Genomic DNA, 25,238 nt, shown 5'->3' with positions numbered 1-25,238 from the left:
GATTTTTTGGATAGACCTCTATTTCTGACAGCACTCTTCTGAAGGCAGAGGATGCTAGAGCAAGCTGTATTTGGAAGCAAGTGATTGTAGAGCAAACCTCAAAGAAACAGGCAGAACACAAGCATTGGAGACCAGGTATTTATTGAGACAATACAAATTAGTGGCATACAAATTACTAAAAATAGAATGTTGAACTTTATTTATAGGCAGGCCATCAGATACTGTTTATGGCTCAAGCCCTACTGTAATGAACTGCAAGGAAATAAACAGTTTGAGATGAGGAATTTCACCCAGGCAAGTACATATTGCAAAGATTTTGGCCTTTGGTTCTGGAGGGTGGGAAATTGCGAGTAACCGAAATACTTGTCAGATTTTAGGAATACTGCTATTTATTCAGGCATATTTTTTTAAAGAAACAGTACTGTTTTCATAGGGATGAGTGTAGAATGAAAATATTTAATACTCCCCATACTCCTTAAAAATGTCCTTTTATTCAAGTAGCAAGTGGTTTAAATTAACTTTCATCTCCTTTGTACCTTCCTTTTACTGGAAGTATTTATGCGTAAGTGAAACACTCAAGTCACTTAAGGGAACAAATCCTTCTTTTAGAGCTAAAACAGTTTTTACTGTCATTTGAAACAACTCATTTTTATAAATTTAGACAAAGTAGCCCTCAAATATGTTTTTTCAATCCTAAGTATTTGGGTGAAACTGGAAGGTGAATGTTTTGGTGGGAAGTAACTTCTGAACCAGTGCCATATGACTGTCGGAAGTGTTGGCTCTCTCTGGTCACAGATAAGGTTGAAAGCATGGCCTGCTTGCCATGACTCAAACCCACCTACCGAGGCCCAGGATGCACTCAGTGTGTCAGACTTTTCTCAACGTGCACAAGCCACTCAGGCTACTTTTGGTAATGCATAGATTTTCTAGATGCCTAAATGAACTGCCTGTTCTGTGGTTTCATGTATGGCCTATTCATTGTATTCAAGCTGTGTTCTTAGCATGACTCCTAATTTTTGTTCCCTTATTTTGTAAAAATGATGAATAATATTTATACTATGAAGACAACTTTTCTTTTTGCCTTTTGAGGCTATAAAGCATCAGTATGAGAATTCTGTGTTGACACAGAAAAGTCAGCATTTCTATAAATGAAATACGTGAAATACTGAAAAATAGGCTCCACTCTCCTCAACCCCTTCTTCCCCTCAACAATCTGGGAATCAAAAATCTCCCGAAGTGCAGAAACAGACCTGGATTTTGTTGTAAAGGCAAAGTATATAATACTTCTTATTTGACAGGGCTAAACGGTCTAACCTGAATCCTGAACTTGAGCTGAATGCACCTACGTAGATGCTAATATGAATCGCTGTGTATAGCAAATGTGCAATATTTTAAAGTATAAAACAGACTGGACTACATTATTTGCTTTTTGTTTACTATACAAATAAAAATAACCTAGGTGCTGAACCATCCATATGACCTGAGAGAAAATTATACATTAAGGATGTATTCCAGAACTGCATGGCAAAAGGGTACATTTCAACTTAAGTTCCCAATCAGGGCAAAGGGGTATATACGCCAATGCTAATGTGTATAACACTTCCTAATTTCTAGTCTAATTTTAAAAATGGGTTGTTTTGGTCTGTTCACCGTGAACGGCAGTAGGACACTTTTATCTTCCCAGAGGCTACAAATGAATCATCTGTTTAACATTTTGACACATTTATCTAACAGGCTGTCTGTGATGGACTTAATATAAAATTATTTTGAAAAACATGGCTTATGAAGTTTCATAATAAAAAAAGGTATTAAGGACACTGTTAAGGTTTCTATAAACAAATACGAATATTTTCAGTTTTAAATGTCAAAAAAAAACACCCCACTTTAAAAATTAATACAGTAATAGCAAATGTATTTGCTATTAGGACCAAAATAAAGCCTAGATTGATCCTGTAAGCAACCTAGTTATGAACTGTCCAATTATAGTTTAGTGGGTTTTTGTTTTTGTTTTGTTTTGTTTTGTTTTGTTTTTAGAAAATACTATCAGATGCAGAAAATGCTTAAGAAACAAGTTCTAGTTCAGGTCTATCTCAGCACTGCTAACTGGGCCGGCAACAAAAGCACTCACACACACTACCAATTTGCAACAGAATAATAAATTAAAATAATAATAGACAAAGTGTTACTTAACATTTCCTTCTCTAAACGTCATCCCTGGCAGGCCCCAAATGAGCTGTTGGCCCACAGAAACAAAGAACTTACTTAGAATAATGTTTGGAAACGCTGCTCTTCCTTGTCACAGAGAATAGTCAGTCCATAGTGCGAAAACTGCTAGTATTTCACAAACTCCTAATATTTATTTAATCATGAAATACTAAGGTTATTTAATCCTTGATGTTTCAAAGTTATGGAACAATGTAAGAAAAGGAAACTAACTAGTATGTGAATATCCTGTATATAAAGAGAAGTTATATTCAGAACACTGAGAAGCACTAACAATACTTTCTTCATGCTGCGTACATACTGGGAATAGTTTTACAGTAAATATGCAACAGTTTGATGGAAGTTAATTTTCCCCCACATATTTATAGTTTGATGACTCAGGGCACTTGAAAACACTTGCACATGAATTTAAAGTTAAATTTACAGAGAAAATTTACTCACCACCCCACACCCCATTGAAAGCAATCACTAACTTAACCTTTTCTTTTAAAAAAAATCAATAATATAGCACAATATGACTTAATACTTTTTTCATCATCATGCAAAACTTGCCCCCCAAATACTTAATAGTTGTGAAATTACATCATTCCTGCAGTAAACTGCAGTACAGATTTTAAAATTTCAGGTTAGGGCACTGCTAAGCCGGCCTTACTTTTCCATTTCTCCTACAGCTAACTCAGCACCTCCCAGGATGGGAGCTAAATGGATTATCCAATTTGTGTCCCCACTCCCTCCCCACCCAAGAGCAAAGACAAAAATTTCCCCAAGAAGTGGTAACTAAAAGATGAATGTGTTTACAAAACACAACTGGACATTTTTCCATCATTCTGGGATAAACCAAAATAAATTTTAAAAGTTTCATTTGGGAATTTCAAAGCTGAAAATGCTTTCAGCAAATTCTAATGCCTCAGATCTTAAAAAAGCACATACTGTCGTTGATTATGACACCACTTGCCTTCTTTTGGATCTAAAAATTTTAACACTTGTATTTAACAGGTTTTTCTTCTGGGAAAGTTCTTTGGCATTCAAGTAAAAGCAATACTTTCAGCATAGTCACCTGCATCACACTGGAGTGACTGCTTTAATTTCTAAATCATCAATTAATGTAACCCAGGGAGACTGATGGCCTTGATACATAATTTAGTCTTGCATTACTCCAGAGAGCTTGGAATTCAGGGCTTTTTTGGGCATCATCTAACCCCATTTCTTTTTACTACAATGGTTCCTGCTACAATGTCATAGGCTGTTCGATTATGCTGAAAAAACAGCAGTGTGATGAAAGCAGGGAAAAAAGAAGCAATAGAAAAATTCTTGATCAAAGCTCGTATAGTGGACCTAAAAAATTAAAGCAAAAAAAAATCAGATGTATACCAATGACATGTTAATTAGTAGTATTTTATCAAGTTCAAAATATATTTAAAACATAGTCAAAGCACAATTAAGAGAATTTTTACCTTTGGTATCTGAACTTTCAAGTAGCATTATGCTTATGATCAAACTACCTGGGGTAGTTGTAAAGCCTTCGTAACATAAAAGTTAGACTTTAGAACTTTCACATGAAAGACCATAGTAAGTATATCTTAGAATGTGAAATAAAGTTTATAGTATTTTGCCAGAAGAGAGTAGCCATTCCCCTTTACTTACCTTTCCTATCGTCACTCATTACTTTTAGTATCTCTTTACTTTTCGTGTGTTTTCACTGTCTTCTAAACTGAGTGTGCTTATTGCAGCCCCATTTTCTACCTTCTATGAAGAGCATCAGCATTTCAGATTTCTGTATTCTTTTATCAGCTCTCTTCTTTTTGGGGTCCTGTGATTAAGGAATGCTTTAAAAGGCTTTCAATGATAGCTCAATGGAAAGTTATCCTACTAGTGTTGTGTTTCTGCCTTTCAGTGCAGTGAACAGCAGCAGAAAAGCACAGTGAGCTCTGAATCCAGACTAGATGGTTTCAGATTCATTTCTACCAACTACTAGTTGTGTCCCACGTCTGTAATAAAAAGGGTAGTAGTGCCCAGAGAACCTATCTTACAAGGTTGTTAGGAATGAATTAGTTAATACATACGCAGTGTTTTTAACAGTGCCTGGTATATGAGGTGCTCAATAAACATTAGCCATAAAAGTAACAGCCAAGATTACTATAATCACAGAAACGTAAGGGAATTTTCAAGATGTCAGTGAAGTCAAGGCTTCTTCTAGAGTCTTTTGTTTACATTTATGTAACAACCTAATGCTGAATCATGCTGGCAGAATTCCAGCCCGTATTGTTCTGCTCAGCCAGTGACCACCTACTCACCTCCACAACTTCCATGATCACCATTGTACCTCCCCCCAGAGACAGATGCCACAGCTAGCCATGAGTACTGGGGGTATTACAAGTGCTAGCACTTAAGAGCAGGAGCAGGGTGCACACACGTATAGTTGTCAGAACTCTTACTGCCAATTCAAGATGGGATAATGACAGGTATTACTAAATGGAGGCTTCAGGGCAGATAAGTCACTAAACCCAGCATCCACAGCCCTAGACACCAGGAAAGCTAGGCGCGGGGCACCGACAGGGACGGCGTCCACGCCCGAAGCCTCTCACTGTCGTGACTTTAACAGTTCATGAAATGCTTAATCTTTAAAATGTATACTGAAGAGGGGTCTACACCATAATTGAAAACACTCAAACTTTTATTGAGTAAACTATTACCATCTGTTATATGCCATGAAGAACCAACATCTTAAAAAATACTGTATCAAATGGTGTAAGTTATGAATTATACTGATTACTATACTTCAAAATTATTTTTGTAAGTACACAGTAGATCAAGCTAAGAAAAGAACTTACGTTGTAATGCTAACATTTGAGGACGGAATCACTAAAACCCGACTTGGTGCAATAAGCACTGATGTGTCACATGTCACCACTCGAAGCCCTAGCAGGAACTTGCCTGGGGTAGCTCCACCTGCTCCCCAAATGCAAATTATCTAAGGAAAGAAGGATAATTTTAAAATAGTTCACTGGCGCAAATACACCAATTTTAAAGGTAAATTTTCTTGCCATATGATTCACGTTTCAGAATTTTCAGGCTGAAACAATTTCATAGCGTACTCAAAGGGTTACCTTTTAATGCATTTCTGCAGGTGTCTAACATTTTCAACACCACAAGATGTCTACAGTAATACTTCTCTATGACTCATTTCATTTTTTAGCAAGCTGTTTCTATGGAAAAATCCATTTCAAGTTCCACAACCAATTTACAAGTATATTTTTGGACAAGACTCAAATGCCTTACAAAAAAATTGTGAAGCATCTCCACTCAGAAAGTTTTAACTTGAAAAGTATTATGTTAAAACTTGGGAGAAATAGACATTTGATAAAATATTACATGATTATAAATTTACATTACTTTTTTGTCTTGGGCTGATAATTTAAAATTAGATTGTTAAACATTAGTATTTGCTCAAGTCAGTAGCTTACCTCATAGAAACAAACTAATAATCTGTATATAAGAGCCACAACCATCATTTTCTGCAAGTCTTCCATTGATGTGTCTTCATCTATTTCTTCTATTATATAATGCATAGCAAACTTAGAGATATCCCTACACAAAACAAAGTTTTGGTTTATAAAGAATTAGTTACCAGAGCAGATGCACTGATTTTTTTCCCCATTATTGTAAATCATAAACTTTAACTGAAATCCTAAACTAATTTTTACGTTTCCAGCCATCTAGTTTTGCAGAGCATTCATTAGCTTATTCAACAAATAAGCAGCACTATCACGAGCAGGCACTGTACCAGCCCTGGGGACACAAGGGTAAGTGAATTCAACATGGCGTCTGCTGTCCTGGAGATACTAACCAAGCAGGGAAAGCAGAATAAATAATAATGAAGTGGGATAAGGGCTATAACGGAACTATAAGGTACTTGGAAACATACCAGGCACACCTAACTTCCTGAAGGCTTCCCAGAAATGACATTTAAGTGGAGATCTGAAGGATGAAGAGAAGTTAGCCAGACTAAGAAGGGAGAAATTCTAGAGAGAGGGACTAATGAGAGAAAGCCTTAAACCAGGAGTGTGATGGAAGCTGCAAGCAGTTGAGGCTCAAATAGTGTGAGAGGTGACAGTGATTAAGAAATAAGGGGATCTGTTAAAACACATGAAGACATTTAAGACTTGTCCTCATAGCAGTGAGAAACTATTGAAGGGTTTTAAGGCAAGAGAGTGGCAGAATCAGAATTTATGATCTCTTTGGTTTTATGTCAGAGACTAAATTCAGATAACCCAGGAGACAGGAGACTGAGATATCAGTTAGAAGCCTTGTGTTGTAATCCAAGCAAGTGATGACTAGACTAGGGAGAAGAAATGATGGAAAATGGAATTCTGACAGTGAAGAGGAAATGGTATGGACTGAAGGTTATTCAGGAGATTGAACAGAAAGAAACGGATACTTGCCTGGATGTGCAGGGAGTAAGGGAGGGAGAGACAGGGAAGGGCAAGGGCCCTGAAATTAGACTACCAGTGTTTGAACTTGACTGCCACTTACTACTCTGTAACTCTGCAAATTCTGGGCTTAACTTCTTTCCTGTAAGCACAAACTTCAATCTCTATAAAATGGAGGTATTAACCTCTACTTAATAATGGTGGCAAGATTAATAAGTAAGAATCCCTAGAGCTGAGCATGTAGAAAGCGCTTAGCAAGTGATAACTGCTATTAAGCTGAAAGGAAGTTTATTCAAGTAAATGGCTCACTTTGCAGGTCACTTGGAACTTGCCTGATAGTGTAAGCAACACTATTTGGAAATGCCACCTAGCTGATTATTAACAGTTCATATATCAAAAACTCTTCATGCTTCTGTCTTCAGACACTCCACTCTGAACACAATTCTAAGAGGGAAATTAGTAACTGGCCCAAGAAAATAGTGAATAAAATTAAACCAGGTTTGGAAATTCCTTTTACCTACTTTATTTTTTTTTGGTGCTGAAACTGGGAACTAATTTTACCTACTTTTGATAGGTGAAATTCTCCCACATCTTGCAGAATTTATTAAGTGTTTTTCTCTCTTTTGTAGTTATTTCTTAAAACCAACAAGAAAACAAAGCTGACAAAGCTCTTATAAAGAAATTGTTGACACTGGCACACAGATTATCCATAAAGGCACTTGCAAGGCATGAAAAGAACTTAACAAAGCAAGGATCTCTAGATAGCAGGCATTAAAACCTTTCTGTAAATGGCCTTAACTTACTTTATTCCACTGAGGTGCATAATCGTTAAGACAATGGTTGCTTTTATAAAGAAGAGAATAAAGAAATCCACCATCTCTGCCATAAATCTGTGGGCCAACGATGGTATAACATACTCTCTGCCTGTAAATTAAAAAAAAAAAAATTAGGAAAACTAATTGCTCATAGGCCTTGGAACTCAAGCTCAGTAATGAATGGGGAATATAAAGTCAAGGTACAACTTACTGTACCTTTGCAACTGTAACTTTGCAACAAATATTGGTACTGACTCCAATATATGTTAAAATATAACACCACTTCACTATTTGCTGGGCAGTTTAAAGTTTGTTTTTACCCTCTTCATGTTTAAAGATAATTTCACAGATAAATTATCTAAGGTACTCAATACATTTCACTGGGGATTCAAATGAGAATTCAGATGATTACAAGCTTATGACAAAAACAGTTTTTAGCAAAATATCAATAGACAATTAGAACAGTCATTTGTTCTGTGCTCTTCATCTCAGCCCTTACTCATTTAGTTTGTCTTGCTTTCTATGTAACAAATCTAATGATTATCAAGCTGCCATCCTAAATTCTGAATCAAATTCAGGCAACTAAGTCTTGTCCCATATTATCTGTGCCTGAATAAAATAGCCTAAATAATAAATAATAAGTGTAAATAACTCAAAATATTCTAATTCCTATACAAAAGTAAACAATAAAGAAGATTAAGCCAGAGCCCAAAGGTTCAAAACTCCGTTTGAATTCATGTAAATCTCCTTTTACAACCGTCAACTCCTTTGTCCCTAATATATAATACATAACAATTATATATATACACACACACACACACACACACACATACACACTACATTTTACCTATGTTATATCTCCTGTAATATATATAATAAATCCACGTCTGGATTATTTCCAGCATTACCAGTCAAAACTTGCCCTCCTCCCAAAGTGGGTTCGTCTGAGAATTAAGATTTGAATCTCACTTCAGAGCGTGGAGATAGAGGTAAGAGGACGGTTTGAGGAGCAAAGATTTTTTTACACGTGGAAACAACTAGTCATGGGAGTAAGGGAATCAATTCGGAGCGCCAGGTCTAAGGGAAAAAGGAACTATAGCTTCGCTTCAGTTCACTAAATTTACTTTGGGAATTTAAGGCCTTAGCCAACGACAGCTGATCCACGCGGAGAAACCCCACTGCGAGCAGCAGCAGCAGTTACAGCGGTGAACAGCCTGACCGCTCGACCCCCAGCTCGTTCCCTGAAGGGCCTTCTCACCTGCCTGCCGCCCGGTCTCGCTCGGGGCTCGCGAAACGGCCGCAGATCCTCCCCTCGTTCCTGGGGCGGCCCGGGCCGAAGGCTGCACGTGAGGGGCGCGGGCTCCCAGGCCGGCTACCGGAGCCGGGGTGGTGATGCCGGCGGCCGCCCCCGGCTCAGGCCCAGGAGCCGCGGCGCTCAGGAAATAGAAGGGGTTGTAATAGCCCAGCTGGAGGGGCGGCGAAGCCGCGGCCTGGGGGGCGGCGGCGCCGGCGCCCGAGAGGTAGCCGAGAGGTGGCGCGGGCGGCTGGGGGCTGCAGTAGGCGGGGAAGGCGGCCAGGCCGCTGTGCCAGGTGAGGTAACCGCAGTAAGACTGCCACAGCCACTCGTGCACCTGCCGGGAGTACTCGCGGGCGCTCAGCCGCGCTGGCCTCTCGCGCGGAGCCGCGGCCTCTGGCGCCTCGCAGCCAGCCGGCGCCTGCAGCCCCGCGCCGGAGCCGGAGCCCGCTTCCCCGCATTTCCCGGGCTCGCGCCGGGGCTCCGACTCCTCAGCGGCCGGGGATTCGGCCTGCGGCTCGTCCCGGGGGCGTGGGGCGGCGGCGGCAGGAAGGCCTCTCAGGGAAGGGACAGGCTCGTGGTCCCCTCCGCCGTCGTCCTGCCCAGGAGGGCGGCCTCGGGCTTCCTCCGGCCCCTCTGCCATCGTCGCCCCAGCAGCACCCTCGGAGGTCCTGTCACTGCGCCGTCTCCCTCCCCCACTAGCCCCTCCCCAGCGGCCCCGTCGCCACCGCAGCAGCCGCAGGCGTCAACAATCCGCCACCGGAAGCGGAAGCCCCTCCCCTCGTCAGCGTCGGGGCGGGGCAAGGAGGTGAGGCCTGGAAGTGGGGCTGAGTGTTACAGCTTCGGCTCGGGGGCCCGCGGGGTCCTCCGTTCTTACCGATTGTTGTGTGCAGACTGTCACTGCCGCCTCTCCCCGTCCCTCCTCCACCCCCTACCTCGTGCAGTTTTAATGAAGTTTAAGGCCTGAGGCTCCTCCAGGTAATCCGTGGATTCAGGCTGTCCCTGGAGAAACAGCTGATGGAGGAAGAGGGTTTCCCAGAGAGGTCCCAGGGGTCAGCACCGCCTTTTCTATTACGGAGCCGCGACTGTTTTGGTCTCTAGGCACAGGGCTTGTTGCTTATTTCCGCCTGCATTCATTCCAATTAACTGGTCCTCACCCATTTGTACTCAAGATGATACAAGACATATACCCTTAGAGGATAAGAAATGAATAACCAAACTCAACTGGAACTATCAAGATGGTATGACTCAGCTGCAGAGATATTCATTGTAAGAGAAAAGAATGATTATGCTGATTTAAGAGTTAGATTGTCGTTATCCTGAAGCCAACCTGTGTGCATAAAATCTAACTTTCCATTGCTGCAGATAAGCCTACTAACACCAGCAAAACTGTGCCTTTCCTCAGACCCATTGTCTCAACCTTTGGTGCCTGCCTTTTCCTTTATTTTCTGTTAAGGCAAGCGCCTGTTTACATCCCAGGGTTTTGGAGTGTTCTCTGTGTATCCTAGCCCAGGTGTGATTTCCTCTTCCTCTGAACAATATATATAGCACCTTACATATTTCTATTATAACATACCTACCCTAAGTCCTTATAAGCGATAGGAATGGCTGTGTCCCCAGTACAATACAGAAGATGCACAGGGACAAGTACTGTGGGTATACTTATTAATAATGATGTCCCAAATCTTTCTTGACTTTGCTCTAGGGAGACTTAAAAGGTGTAACTTTTGCCCTTAAGAAGCTAATGATTTGGTTAAAGGGAAAAATTTTCATGAAACACTTGACCTACTTAAGACAATACCAGTATAATGTGAATCCAAAATAAGGGAAAGATCATGTGGCCTATAGCTAGAAAATTTACCCTTACAAATGTGGTTTTAAAAATCAACTGTGAGGAAGTTGTAACGTTTAAACAAACATGCATTCCAAGTTTGGGTGGAGGCGGCAGGAGAAGCAGGAAGAAATGAAGATAGCACGAAATGAGTGTGAAACCTCGTGGTTATTGGCCATATGGACTTTGTTTTCCGTGCCACCGATTAGGTAGCACCTGGCACGGTGTCACTCATGTAGTAGACATTTATATGAATCAGGACTCTAGGTTGCAATCGTCAGAAATCCAGTTGTAACTGATTTAAGGGAGAAAAGTAAGTGAATTTATTGACTTGCATAAAAAGTTCATAGTAGTTTAGGTTTCAAGGATATCTAGTTAGGGATAATCAAACAATAGCTTCGAGAATCATCTGTTTTTCTCTAACTTTGCTTTTGAGAAAGTAAGAGTGCTTCTGTTTCAGTGATTAAAAAAACTAATTCTAACTGGCTTAAGCAAAAACTTTTGTTGCCTTAAGTAACCAACAAATTCAGAGGTTCTACATAATATAATAAGGTTCAACAGCACATCTAAAAGGCATTCCAAAGGAGAGAAAAAAAGATGGCCAATAATTTTCTAGAATTGAAGAAAAATGACTCTTTAGATTGCGGAAGCACATCAAGTCTTGGGAAAATAACACATACAGATAATGTAACATATACATGATGAATTTAAGCAAAGAGAAAAATGATGTTAATAGCAGCAGTTAAAACATAGCCTATCTAGAAAGAACTGACATTTAGACTGGAAGCCAAATTATCAAAAGTGAAAAGCAGGCTGAAGATAGTGGAATATATATAGTACAAAGGGAAACTATGGACAACCTAGACCATTATAACCAAGTAAATCATCACTCAAGAATGAGGATGTAATGCACCACTGCCAATCCAAGCAATATTCTGATCCCTTCCCATCATGTTCAGCGAAAGATTGAAATCTCAGGGATATAAAGAGAAGTATTCATGAGTCAAAGACATAAATGGATTCTGGAAAGATGGCAGTACATGAGTTTTGAATCTCCATGAATCACTACATAAAAACAGACTATATAGTGAAACCAAGAATGCATGTGACAATGTTTACAACAAAATTAGATAACAGATTAACTCTACAAACCCCCAAATACAAGAGGGTGGGATCAAACCACAAATAGAAAGTTGTATAGTGTCAGTGCTGGAAAAAATCAGATCAAAACTCTCAAGACATTCAGAAAAGTATGTAAGACATGAAAGAGCAAAATAAATCAGAATAAGAAAAACTCAGAAATAAACAACTTGGGAAAGAATGAGAATTAAGACAAAAAGTGGTTTCAGAAAATACTAAACTAGAAGGAACACAGGAGTAAACGAACAACAGATGGTGCCCAAGAGAACTAGAATCTGAAAATGAGATTTTATTTTATTTTTAAAGTGAGAGTGGTAATTTTTTTAGGTTTATTTATTAATTTTTTAAACAGGGTACTGCGGATTGAACCCAGGACCTTGTGCATGCTAGGTATGCACTCTATCACTGAGCGATACCCACCCCCTGGAAATGAGCTTTTAAATAAAGAAATATAGAAAGAGGTAGAAATGATTGAGAAAAGATAAATATTGAAGATAGGTAAAGAAGATCCAATGTATGGTTAAAGAGTTCCTGATAAAGAAACCAAAACTAGCTAACAGAACAAATACAACACATTTTCCTGGAATAGAATATACATATTCTATTTATATAGGTTCATGTACATATTCATATGTGTCTTTGAAACCTCATACTGAAAGAGTATACTGGTATACCTGAAAACACTGAGAATGAACAATGTATTCTAGTAAAATTACTAGACTTTATGTTTGAAAGAATGTAAAGTGAAAAATTGTCATTGGCCAAAAAAATAATTTATGAGAGAAAATTGGATTACCGTAACACTTCAACATTAACACTTCATGTGAGGAGAAAATGGTGAAACATTTAAAATAGTCAAAGTAAGAAAACGAGAACCAAGAACTCTGAATCCAGCAAAACTGGCTTTCAAGCATAAAAGCATATTGTTTGCAAAATGAAAGAACTCAGAATGTTTGTTACTCATTTTAATTCTTCCTGAGAAATCTACTAGAGAATGAGGCTTGGCAACCAAAATTACTGCCAGTGACAGAAAGACAGTTAGTGAATTTTAAATGTTACATCTAGAATGAAGACTAAATGAGGGTTTCTTTCAGTCAAGGTCCAGTCAAGAGATAGAAATTACACAGTAACTTGAACAGAGAATATTTACTATGAAGAATTATTAATGGAATTGGAATCAAGGGGGGCTGACTAGTAAAAGGCAAAGAGAACGCCTACCATATAGGAACAGTAGATACAGGGAGCGGCCACCACTCCTAGGACTGAAATAGAGTGACCAAGAAACACGTCCCCCCATCTCCTTGTTGGAGAGGGCATGACTGGCTCACTGCTGTGGCCTCAGTGGGACTTGTTAGAAACCCTCTCTCTGGAGTTCTTGGAGAAACTATCCATCCACAGGGAGGTGCCTTCAGCAGAATTCACTGCAGAGTGCCCAGAGAAGCCACCTCCAGGAAGGTGCTTTGCCAGCAGCACACCACTCTGAAGCCACCCAAAAAGCGGTGTGCTGGGGGACGCTGCTGTGGGAAGTCGCTGCTTGTTGTTGGCTACTGGGTGCTGCTGAAAGGAACCACACACTCTGCAGGAGCCCAAGGAGGTAAGTGCATAGGCATGAGAGAATCAGGAAGAGAAGCTTCTTCCTCCTCCAGTGCCTCCCCCTGTAGCCCAACAGTGTCCTCTACTGACAAAGACTAACAAACCAGCTGGCTTGGGAAACGCATTTACAGAGCTCATCTCCATTACTGCACAGCAAGCAAAGATTTCGGAGCTGAGAGTCAAAGAGTATAATCTGAGATGGATTTATATGCTGAACATTAGTACCAAGTGACTACAAAGCAGGAGGGGGCTCTGAGGAGATCATCAGCAAAAAATTTTACACTTTTCAGTGTATTGACGGTGCTAATATTACTATTATTATTTTGAGAATGCACGTGTAATGTGGGGTAAAACAAGTAATTATCATTAGTCTGAATGCTCTATCTAATTTCCTGCATCTTTTCAGTAGCAATGATCATCCTTATCACCTTGTCCGCGGTCTTGAAATACCAAGTCCCACCAAAGGAAACAAGGACTTCTTGGAGAAATGGATGATTCTAGGTCTGGGTCAGGAAATACATAGAATGAACATAAAATACCTTGTCATACTAAGAGCAGAGGAACTATTAAAGACTTCTAAGGTCATCTCCAAAGGACCCTGGAGCCAACCTGAAGAGGGCCCCACTGGCCAAAGATGGGACAATTTGAGTTTCAATAAGGGTAACAGGGACTGAAACACATTAAATATGTTTAAATACATAAATTCATAATAATGTATCACCAAATGGATTACACCCAAGTCTAATCAAGCCTCTGGAGCCAAGTGCCAATTTACAGGAAACAGAGGACAAACATGCATATTGAAATGACCATGAGTGTGCAATCTGCAAAATCCAGACTCTGGGGAACCCTACAAGTCAAACAGCTGAGTTCAATACATAAATTGTAAGACAAAGAATGGAGAAAACCATTATTTTAAAGGAGACTTTAAAGACGTCAAATTAAAGAGCAAGACTAAATTATAGTGTCTAGAGATACGCTTAAAAGAAATTTTAAAAAGTGTTGTCTATTGGAGTGATAGGACCATGAGCTCGTGTCTCTCGTGACAATAAAACCACAACTGACAGCTAAACAACCATTGGGAAAAAAAAAACAAAACAAAAGACTGGAACCTAGGAAAAAAGATCTTCAACTGGAAACATTAAAGAGGGAAACACAGTGGGACAGTAGGAGGAGCGGGCTCGTGATATAATCAGGCCCCAGGTGGGCGACCCACAAGCTGAAGAATAATTAAGTCACAGAGGCTCTCCCACAGGAGTGGGAGTTCTGAGCCCTATGCCAGTCTCCCCAGCCCGAGGTTCCAGCATCGGGAGGAGGAGACCCCGGCAGGGCCAGTGAGGCTTAACTCTAGGAGCCCATGGGATTGGGTGAAACAGACTTCATTCTCTTGGGAAGGGTACACAGAATCTTACATGTGCCAGGTCCAAGGGCAGAGGCAGTGATCTCATAGGAACCTGAGCCAGACCTGCCTGCTGGTTTTGGAAGGTCTCCTGGGGAGGTAGGGGATGGCTGTGGCTCACACAGGGAACATAAAAGCTGGTGGTAGTCATCTATGTGAGCTTTCCTGGAGGCTGACATCTTGACTGGATCATTAGCACCTTGACCTAGCCCCCACCCAACAGCCTGTAGGCTTAAAGGGCTGGGAAGCCTCAGGGCAAACAACATACTGGGAGGGCACACAGCCCCACCCATCAGCCAACTTCCTGAGCCACAGAGGCCCCCTAGACATGGCCCTACCCACCAGAGATCCAGGACCAAGCTTCGAAGTGGGCAGGCACCAACTCCTCCAGCCAAGAAACCTGCATAAGCCTCTAGTCCAGCCTCATCCACCAGGGGGCAGATACCACAAATAAGAAAACAACAATCCCAAAGACAAATAACAAGGTCCTACTGTATAGCACAGGGAACTACATTCAATATCTTGTAATAACCTATAATGGAAAATAATACGAAAAGAATATATATATATATATACATGTATACCTGAATCACACTGCTGTACATCAGAAATTAACACAACATTGTAAATTAACTATACTTCAATTAAAAAAAAAATAAAAGAGTAGAGAGGCATGGGGAAAGAAGTCCTCAAGACAAAAGTGAAATCCATAAATACGAGTTGTCGAGAATAATACCGATGAACATTTGACAATTAAAAGAACATAGTTGGATAGGTATAGAGAACACCGAACAAATTTTAAAAAGAAAGGCAGTCATTAATACCAGGAAGAGCAGGTACTACCCAGAAAGGGATCCATTTGGCATTGTTCTGAGTTCCCGTCATAACTCAAAAGGAAACTTTCACAATGTCCAGAACCCCTGATATCCTGCAAATGGAAGGAGGAAATGTCCTTCATTTCCAAGTAGCAGGAACCTACCTCGGCGGCATCGACTTCAACTTCCAAATGAAACAGTACATCTGTTACCAAACCAGGTTCATTTTGCCAGATGCTCAGCAAGCCGAAAGGTGGAGAAGCGGAGGTCTGCAGCCAAGAGAGGATATGGGAGGACAAACCTCAAATCGGACTCCCTGAAGGCAAGGGGCTCAGGGTATTTGTGGGATAAAGAATAAAGAAGCAGAGCAGTTTGAGTCCTGGGGACATGGGGAAAGGTGACTGGGGAAAAGGTGCCGTAACCGTCCTCCTGCGCAGGCGTAATAAGCTACAGGCCTCTTCCCATTCAAATATGGAGGCGCTTTTAGCACGCTCCGAGGCGCATTTTCTGCCCTCTGACGTCAAAAGGTCACGGAGCAGACCCTGGCGCATACCCAGCTGGAAGGTGGGTGGTCCTAACCAGCGCGGATGGAACTAGACACAGCTGACTCCAAGTTCCTGGAAAACAACTCAGTCAAACGTCTTACTTTTAGGCTTCGTGCCGCTTGGAGGACCTGCAATTAAAACCACCTTATTAGTGAAAGCAGGTGAAATGTATTTGAGCAATGATTGCCCATGGTTTCATATCCACAAAAAGAAAAGTGATGGCATCTACATCATACATCTGAAGAGAACCGGGGAGAAGTTTCTCCTGGCAGCTTTTGCTGTGGTTGCCATTGAAAACCTGGCTGATGTCAGTGTCACATGAAACACTCCAGAAATACTGGCCAGTGATCTGTGCTAAAGTTTACTGCTGCTGCAGTAAACAGTAAGCTTGCTTCTAGGGAGCTGGAGGGGTCCTGGAATGCGGAAAGGTGGGGCAGAGTATTTCCATTTCTCTTTTATTGTTTGATTTTTTTAAACTCTGTATATCTGGTGGGGGAGGAGGGTACAGCTCAAGTGGTAGAGTGCATGCTTAGCATACACAAGGTCCTGGGTTCAATCCCCAGTACTGCTTCTAAAAATAAATAAACCTAATTACCTCTCCCTAAAAAAAACCCCAAAACTATGTATATCTATTACTCTTAACGGCAAAGAAAGACAGAGAGGGAGGAAGGAAGGAAGGAAAGAAGAAAGGAAGGAAAGGGAAAGAAAAGGAAGAGAAAGAAGTTGGGGCTGATTTTATCCTGTAGACAACAGAAGCTATTGAAGAGCTTTAATTAGAGATAAACCTGGCTCTATTTGTCTTTTAGAAATATCCCTCTGGTAGCCATGGGGAAGATGGGGTGGAGTGGTTCAAATTGGAGACAGGAACACCCTAGCTGGAAGACTAGAGTCTACATAAGATGAGGAGAACCTGAATCAAGGCAATAGAGATGGGGAGTAAAGGAGGGGAGACATTGGGGTGAAATTAAGGAAGCACAATTTGCAGAATCTGAATGGATCTGGGAGAGAGAGAGAAAGAAAGAGAGAGAAGCATCACATAGTTTCTGAGTTGGATGCCTAAATGAGTGGACTGTAACACCATTCATGGAAATGAGAGATGGCCAAAGTAAGTGCAAGATGGCAGACAGGAGCAGTGAGGTGCCTGTGGGATAGCCAGTGGGCACAGGCTATTGAATATATTCCATCTGCAAAGATACAGGTTGAGGAGTCATAAGTGTACAAGTGGTCCTTGGAGTGACCAGTAGATGGAAAATTCTATGAAATGGAAAGAAAAGAAAGCCAAGAACAGAGACCAGGGGAATGTTGAAGGAGAAGGTGATGAAAAGACTGAGAAAGAATAGCTGGTGAGGTGGGAAGTAAAGGAGGACTGAGTGGGAGAGATCTTCCATAAGGAGAGAGCTGGTGTCAAAATCATAAAAAAAAAATTCAAGGATGATGAAAACTGTGGTGGGGATTTTTCTTTTTTTGACTACCCTATGTTCCCCTCTTTTGATAACAGCACTCCACTTTCCTCCTACTGAATAACCCTTCTGTCAACACATGCAGCTGCGGTAGGACTTTTCAGACATTCTGCTCTGTCATTTCTGAGCCAAGGGACGGGTATGCGACCCAAGCTCAGCAAACTGGATGTGTTCACCTAGAACTTGAAAACTTGAACCAAGTGATTCAGGGATGGCATAAATTTAATTCCAGAAGGGATCCCTGACAAGACTGTTGATTAGTTCTTGCGCTACCCACACTTCTTCCTTTAATTTCAGAGGCTGTGATATCCTTCTTATAAATTCCCTTAAAGTGTTAGGTAGCAAGTGCTGGTTTCTGATCCTTCTAATTAAAGAAATTTAATTGGATTTGGACATTAGAAGGTCACCGATGGCTTTACCTGAGTAGTGTCTTAAGGTGAAGTGTGAAAGGCTGAAGAGGGAATGGAAGAGGGGGACATAAAGATAATAATTGCATTCTAATCTTCCAGGAGTTTCTTCTGGAAGACAAGATGTTAGGGAAGTCGCTGATTATTTTAAACCATGTTCGAATCCATGTTTTGCTAGGGCATCTGAAAAAAGTTCCTGAAAATCGGGCAGCCATGAATCTGTTGTTTTAGTATTGATAGCTTGAATTTTTAGTGAGATTTAGTTTATCAGTATATTTCAACTCTTCTTATTGTAATATTTGACAAACCCATGGTGGCAAATTGCTTTCTAAAGTCTACTTTAGAATAAAGGTTTGTCTGATCTGATACACTGAGGTTTCTTCCAAAAAGAAGTGTGATGCACCAAATGAAACATTAAATTTTAAAATAATCTGATTTCTAACTTTTACAAATACACATAAAATAAGGCACCTTTCCCTTCTCTAGCCAAACGTGGAGCAAACTGCTCTGTAATACTTTTGTGCCCTCCAGTGGTTATGAAACAGCATTAGGAAATTTATCATCTGCTTTTAAATATTGTGTATTATAAGAATACGTTTTCTTCATAACAGAATTTGTTACTTTAGGAATTCAAAGGGAATTATAAATGTGTCAGCATTCACTAGAGGCACATGCTATTCTTAAAAATGGTCAGACTGATAAAGCAACATCAAACTCATATAGCGAAAACTGACTTCAGGAAACCAGTAGGTGGAGGAATTTACAAAGCTAAGAACTCCACCACACACTCCAAACCTGACTTCAGAACCTGAGAATCTTAAAAATAATTGATCTAGTCTTCTCTGTTTTATACTAACAGAAACCAAGGACTGTTGACTAGCTCCGAGTTATATGTATGTATACATACAGTGCCCACGAAATTCTGGTAAAAGGAAAGACTATTTTAGGTTAGGATTAGATTTTACTTTCAAAAGATGAGAACTGGGGATAAGGTGAAAGATTTTTAGGTGTGGGTAGATGAGATAAAAAGCTGAAAATAGGTAGGGTGTATGAAGAAAATGACTATGGTCTAAGGGAGGAAAGAGGCTAGCAAGAGAGTGAGATGCTGGAAAGTGTCATCATGTGCAGGAAGGTCAAGAGAAGGGGGCTGAGTTTGGCTTTGATCCAGCCAGCAATGGAAAACTATTATGAAAGACAAAGAACAAATATTTATTAACTGTCAAGTGCTGGTACGAATGAACGTGAAAAGGACTGATTCCACAATTCTACTGGTTTCTTCTCCAGTTTCTTTCTTATTATACAGTTTTGTTGACCTCTATACTCTTCTCTAAATTTAATATCTTGGCTCATTTTATTCTCACTAACTAACCATGATAACTTACCTGCTTTTCATACAGTATGCTGCCCCACCCCCACCCCCATCAATTTTGTCCATAAATAGGCCATACCGTATTTTTGCCTATCAGATTGGGAAAATTAATAAGATGGATGGTACTAAGATGCAAGTCAAACATATTCCCTGTAGGATTATTTATAAATGTAAAACAATAAAAAGAAGTAAACCAGGCACCAAAAATTAAAAGATTAGAAAACAGAATGATAGTTTGCCAATAAGTCCAATAACTAGTTCTTTGAAGAAAAGACAATACTACACATAAAATTCTGGCAATGTTAATTAAGAAAAAAAGAAGAAATTACAGCTACAGAACATTAAGAATGAGAAAGAATATATAATTTAAAATGCTGCAACAACTCAGCCTAGAAAATGTGACACAATTTATAAACATAAAACAGAAAATGATGTTCAACTTCATTCTAACAAATTTGAAAACCCAGAAGAAATGGATTATTTCCTAGGAAAAGAGAAATTGCCAAAATTGACTCAAGAAGATAAAAACCTAAAAACATTTGTGACCACTGAAGAAATTTAAAAACCAATCACCTATCAAATGGTTAGCCTTTTAGTTGTTTTTTAATTCTTATTTTCTAGCTTTATCATTGTGAGCTCAGAAACAATGCCTCTATAATTTTTGAATTTGAGATATTAATTTTGAACTACTGTATGATTTTTAAATGTGTTCCATAAGATATTGGAAAAATAGTCAGTATAATTAACACTTTGTAGCTAATCTTCAAAAAACAGAATATTCCTTATTTATTTGCCTTCCTCTAATCTATTTTTAATTGCAAAAGTACTGTATGCTTATTACAACAAATTCAAACCATTGTTGGTAAAGGATGACTATCCATGTTAAGTCAGTATAGCTCTTTCTACACTCTTCTCTACCTTTTCAAGCATAAAAAATAACCCCTTAATTGTTGTAACTCTGATTTTTGCTTTATTTGTATTAATTTATTTCTCCAATATCTTTGATATGTTTATCTTCTTTTCCTAACTTTTTGGCCAGAATGCTTACCATTCTATAATCTGTTGTATGTGGCGCTTCCATTGTTGCTAACTTGTTATTTCATTACTGCTTTCTTCTTTTCTTCAAGAATTATTCAGAAGAGTAATTAAACTTGTTCAGCGGTGAGCTGCTTTGCTTAATATTTTCTTCTCTGTTTTAGTTTTATTGCGTTCCACTCAGACACTATGGCCCACGTAATACTTAGTTTTCAGATCTAAGAGCTTTATTTTACCCTAATATAGGATTAAGTCCGTAAAACAGTAGAAAAACAAGTATATTCTCTATTTTTAGAGTTCTAATAATCTTCCAAATCAGTCTGGTTAACGATATAATCTAGATTTTTATATCAGAGTCAAATTTATTTTGTCTACTCAGTCTAAGAGAAAAATATGAATTAAGAGCACACTACTTTTAAATTTAAAAAATCATCTTTTTGCACCTTTCACAGTTGTTACTTAATGTATTTTTATGAACAATGATTTAACACTGTGGCAGGCAGAATTCTAAAGTGGTCTATGAAACTCCTGCTTCCTGGTGTACACACCATGCATACGCCCCCCTCCTGAGCGTGAGAGATCTGTGAATACCATAGGGTATTTCTCCCATGATCAGGTTACATTATGTGGCGAAGGTGAAGGGACTTCACGCATATAATTAAGTCAACTTTAAGTTAATCAAAAGATAGATTATCCTGAGTGGGCCTGACCAAATCAGGTGAGCCTTTTAAAAAATAATTTAAAGGTCCAGAGATTGAAGATGTTGGAGATATATGAAGTGAGAGAGATCCTCATGCTAGCCTTGAAGAAAGAAATTGCTATCTTGTGAACTACCTAAGGAAGAGGCTGTAAGGCAATCCCCAGGCAACAGCCAGTAAGAATCTCAGTCCTACCACCTCCAGGAACTGAATTCTGCTAGTAACCTGAATGAGCTTGGAAGAGGACCCCAAGCCTTAGAGAAGCACTAGATGAGAACACAGATTCACTGGCATCTTGATTTGATTTCATCTTGTGAGATCCTGACCACAGCACTCAACTGCATCATGCCCAGACCTCAGACTACAGAACTAGAGATAGCAATGGGTATTGTTTTAAACAATTAAGATTGTGGTCATATGCAGCAATAAAAACTAACACAAGCACAAAAAGACTTCTGCGAGTTACAGTTTCAGTGTGATTGCATCCTTCATATTTATGAAATAAGCTTTATTGTTCTGTTTAATATACTTTGAATTTTATTGTATTATATGTATTATTAGTATCGTGACTTCTGCTTTCTTGTTTGCATTTATTTAATATCCCTTTGCTCATCCTTATAGTTGTAACATTTTGAGATGCTTTGTTTTAGATGTGGCTTTTCAAAACAGTGTATATACTTGTTGAATTAAGTTTTTGTATTCTATGTAGTTTGGTGCAGCCATTAGGGAAAACAGTTTGGAGATTCCTTAAAAGCTAAAAATAGACTTACCCTATAGTCCAGCAATCCCGCTCCTGGGCATATATCTGGAGGGAACTCTAATTTGAAAAGATACATGCACCCCAATGTTCATAGCAGCACAATAGCCAAGACATGGAAACAACCTAAATGTCCACAGACAGATGACTGGATAAAGAAGTTGTGGTATACATAATGGAATACTACTCAGCCATAAAAAGCAATAAAAGCCATAAAAAAGAATAAAATAATGCCATTTGCTATAACATGGATGGACCTGGAGAGCATCATTCTAAGTGAAGTAAGCCAGAAATAGAAAGGAACATACCGTAAGATATTACTTATATATGGAATCTAAAAAAGAGATGCAAATGAGCTTACTTACAAAACAGAAACTGACTCACAGACATAGGAAACAAACTTGTTGCCAGGGGTGGAAGAGGGTGGGAAGGGATAAATTGGGAGATCAAGATTTGCAGATAATAACACTATACATAAACTAGATAAATAACAAGTATCGACTGTATAACACAGGGAACTATATTCAATATTCTGTAACTTGTAATGAAAAGAATGTATGTATATATATGTATGACTGAAACTTTATGCTGTGCATCAGAAATTGACACAACATTGTAAACTTCAATAAAAAAGTTTTTGTATTCTAATGATGTAATTTATCACATTTATACCTATTTTTGTATCTTTGGTCTTATTTTTTCTCTTGCTCTGTTTTTTTCTATCTCATTCTGCCTTTTATTTTCTGTTCTTTGTGTATATATTTTGCATTTTCTCTTTTCTAGTGTTTTAGAAAGTATGCATTTATTTTTAAATAATTTTTTAGAAATTAAAAAGAAAACTTAAGTTTCTCTAAAGAATTCTTCAAACTATATTTTTGCTCAAAGCAGACTGTGACTCTTGCTCCCTTGTATCCTTAGTACCAATTACATAGAAGTATTTTTAAAATGTTTAATCTGCTGAATTGAAATCACTCCATTCTAAGCACTTTTGCTGTTAAATAGCTTTTACCACTCTTTATAAAATAAACATTTAAAAATATTATTTGATTTTGCCAATTCAGACTATATTTTTCTTGTTGATTATAAAACATTTTCTTCATGTGCACTTTTGAAACAAAAACCTGTAATCTGAAACAGGTAAAACATAAATTGATGAAAAGGTAATTATCTTCTTTTGAATGTGTTTTTAAAATTATTGGATGTTCAGTAATCACAGGGAATTATAAGAATTTTAATAATCAGATGCTCATGTTTATTCTGACAAATTTAAACAAGAATAGAAAGTGGAAAGATTCTTTCCTCCAACCCCATACTCTAAAGAGTCTTAGTTCCATTTTAGTGTGTATCTTTCTATATTTTTCTCTATGTTATAGTGATGATGATAATAATGGTAACTAAAATTTCTATAACCTTTACTATGTGCTATTCATGTATTAATTCATTTACTCCTTAAAACAACCCAATAGGTAAGGACTATTATACTCATCTCTATATTAGGGATGAACAAACCAAAGTGTAGAAAAGTGATTTTTTTCCCTCCAAATCATACAGCCAATAACTGATAAAACTGGGATTCACGCTCTCAATCACTAGACTACACTGTCTCTCTTCAAATATATATTTACATACCCTTATATACGAATGTTAATTTAATAGACACATTTTAATAAAAATGTTCTTAAAATCTGTTTTGCTGACACATGCTCATTTTACTTAAAGTATTCTGCGTATCTTTCCAATTCTTGAAAGGTATTTCAGGTGACTGAATCAGTAAGTCACACGGTTTCTTAGAGGACATGTTAGTTTTTGTAGGCTAACCTTCTCTGATAAATAAATCCAAATATGTAATAGTTTAATCACAAGGTAAGTTTGTTTCCCACGTAACTACCTAAAGCAGGTTCAGGTCAGTGAGTGACATCTTTCATACTGTGACTCAGGGACCTAGGCTCCTTCTAACTTGTCATTCTTGGATAACCAGAGCATACTGTCATTGGCATATTGAGGCTGGTTGCCATGTCCACGGTGTGGCTGGTGGGAGGGAAAGGGAACGTGTGAAAACATGCTGTCTTACAAGATTAAGTGCTTAAGTGGGGTGTACATTACTTAATACTCACATTCCCTCAAGATGCATCTAGTCACATGGCCATCAGATTACAAGGGAGACTGGGAAATGTAGTCTAAGGAAAGAAAAATAGATTTTGGCGGACAGTTAGTAATTCTGCCACAGGCAGTTTTGTTGTGTATTTGTTTATTCATGTTAAAAAAATTTTTAACACATGGATCTCACTTTAAAAGGATTAGACACCTTTAAACATGTCACAGGCATCTGTCAAACAGACACACCTCTGGTTAGTGGCAGACCCAGAATGGAAACCAAATCTGCCGATTCCCATGTCAAAGCTCCTTCTGATTAATGCAAGACCTATTTCACTTTTTTGAAGAGTTAATGAAGTATGAGTTTTTTGCCCTGAAGATAAGTCCTATTGGAAATATGTCTCTCTGGTGGCTGTTGAACAGAGACTTGTTTCTGTAAACTAGAGTATGGAATTAATTTAATTTGAGAAAATAGTTGTCCAGCCAGTTGGTAGAAACAGCCTGCAGAATGGAGACCATATTGCTGGTGTAATTATTTTAGAAGCTAACAAAGAAGAGAACATTTTGATAACTCTCATTTTAGTTGTTAATTGATGGGACATCACTCTCTGAATTCTACATCCACTGAATGGGCTTACGTTAAAATATTCTTCCTCATTCTTCAAATGATTGCATATTAGCTATGACTGAGTACATGGTAAAGTACTGATCACTTATTTAGTCAGGTGATTTGGATACCATAGGTTTTCAATACTATTTCTTATTCAATAGGCATATACAAATAATTTCCTTTTGCGTAAGTCAGAAAAATATAAAAATCTCTGTTTTGATTTGCCATTATAGTCAGAGCTAAAGAAGTGAAATTCATAATGGTGGAAGAAACTCCTGGTTATTTTAATTCAATTTTTCTCTATCCTAGGACATGAAGAATATGTATCACTTACAACTCCTTTAAATTGCCATACATTTATATCGCTTTCCTGAAGACACATATCATACATGGCTTTTGTAAAACATTTCTCTGGTCCTCTCTACATCTTTTAGAAATGCTACAGGCAATGCCTTTGAATATCCGTAAAGGATCATAGATTTTTATCATGCTTGATTGCAGAAGGCAATCACTCCCCTGGAAAAGACAATCTGCATCTGCCCAGTTCTGCTAGTTCCTCTATAGCTTCTAAGCTGAAGAGAAATACCTGAAGCAGAGGGTATAATAACACCAACTTCATGCAGGGTAGGCTGCTGGGGGACATGCGCCATTAGCTCACCTAGCTAGGGATGTTTCCCATCATTGTATGTGGGCATGATTATACCACATAGGGACCATGAGCTG

At 38.8% G+C, this 25,238-nt stretch overlaps 1 protein-coding gene across 1 annotated transcript; it reads right to left on the bottom strand.

Moving 5' to 3' along the window:
• Nucleotides 1-124: 124 nt before the first annotated feature.
• On the bottom strand, nucleotides 125-9,488 carry FAM8A1 (family with sequence similarity 8 member A1). Its single transcript, XM_010980101.3, has 5 exons — nucleotides 8,727-9,488; nucleotides 7,457-7,577; nucleotides 5,688-5,811; nucleotides 5,055-5,194; nucleotides 125-3,558 (listed from the first exon to the last, which is right to left on the bottom strand). The coding sequence occupies exons 1-5, from the start codon at nucleotides 9,403-9,405 to the stop codon at nucleotides 3,414-3,416; spliced, it is 1,209 nt and encodes a 402-aa protein (XP_010978403.3). The 5' UTR covers nucleotides 9,406-9,488; the 3' UTR covers nucleotides 125-3,413.
• Between the last annotated feature and the right edge of the window lie 15,750 nt (nucleotides 9,489-25,238).

This window comes from Camelus dromedarius, chromosome 19, assembly GCF_036321535.1.
Source record: "Camelus dromedarius isolate mCamDro1 chromosome 19, mCamDro1.pat, whole genome shotgun sequence".
Taxonomy (NCBI): Eukaryota; Metazoa; Chordata; class Mammalia; order Artiodactyla; family Camelidae; genus Camelus; species Camelus dromedarius.
The sequence above is the reverse complement of the archived record's forward strand: the minus strand, read 5'-3'. Positions and strand labels throughout refer to the sequence as shown.

Bases quoted from the DNA above. Each gene is read 5' to 3' on its own strand.
- FAM8A1 (XM_010980101.3), bottom strand. From the start codon at position 9,405: ATGGCAGAGGGGCCGGAGGAAGCCCGAGGCCGCCCTCCTGGGCAGGAC. The intron at 7,578-8,726 runs GTGAGAAGGCCC...TTTAATTTACAG, and splicing joins CGAGACCGGGCGGCAGGCAG to GCAGAGAGTATGTTATACCA. The intron at 5,812-7,456 runs GTAAGTTAAGGC...TGTTTTGTGTAG, and splicing joins ATGCACCTCAGTGGAATAAA to GGATATCTCTAAGTTTGCTA.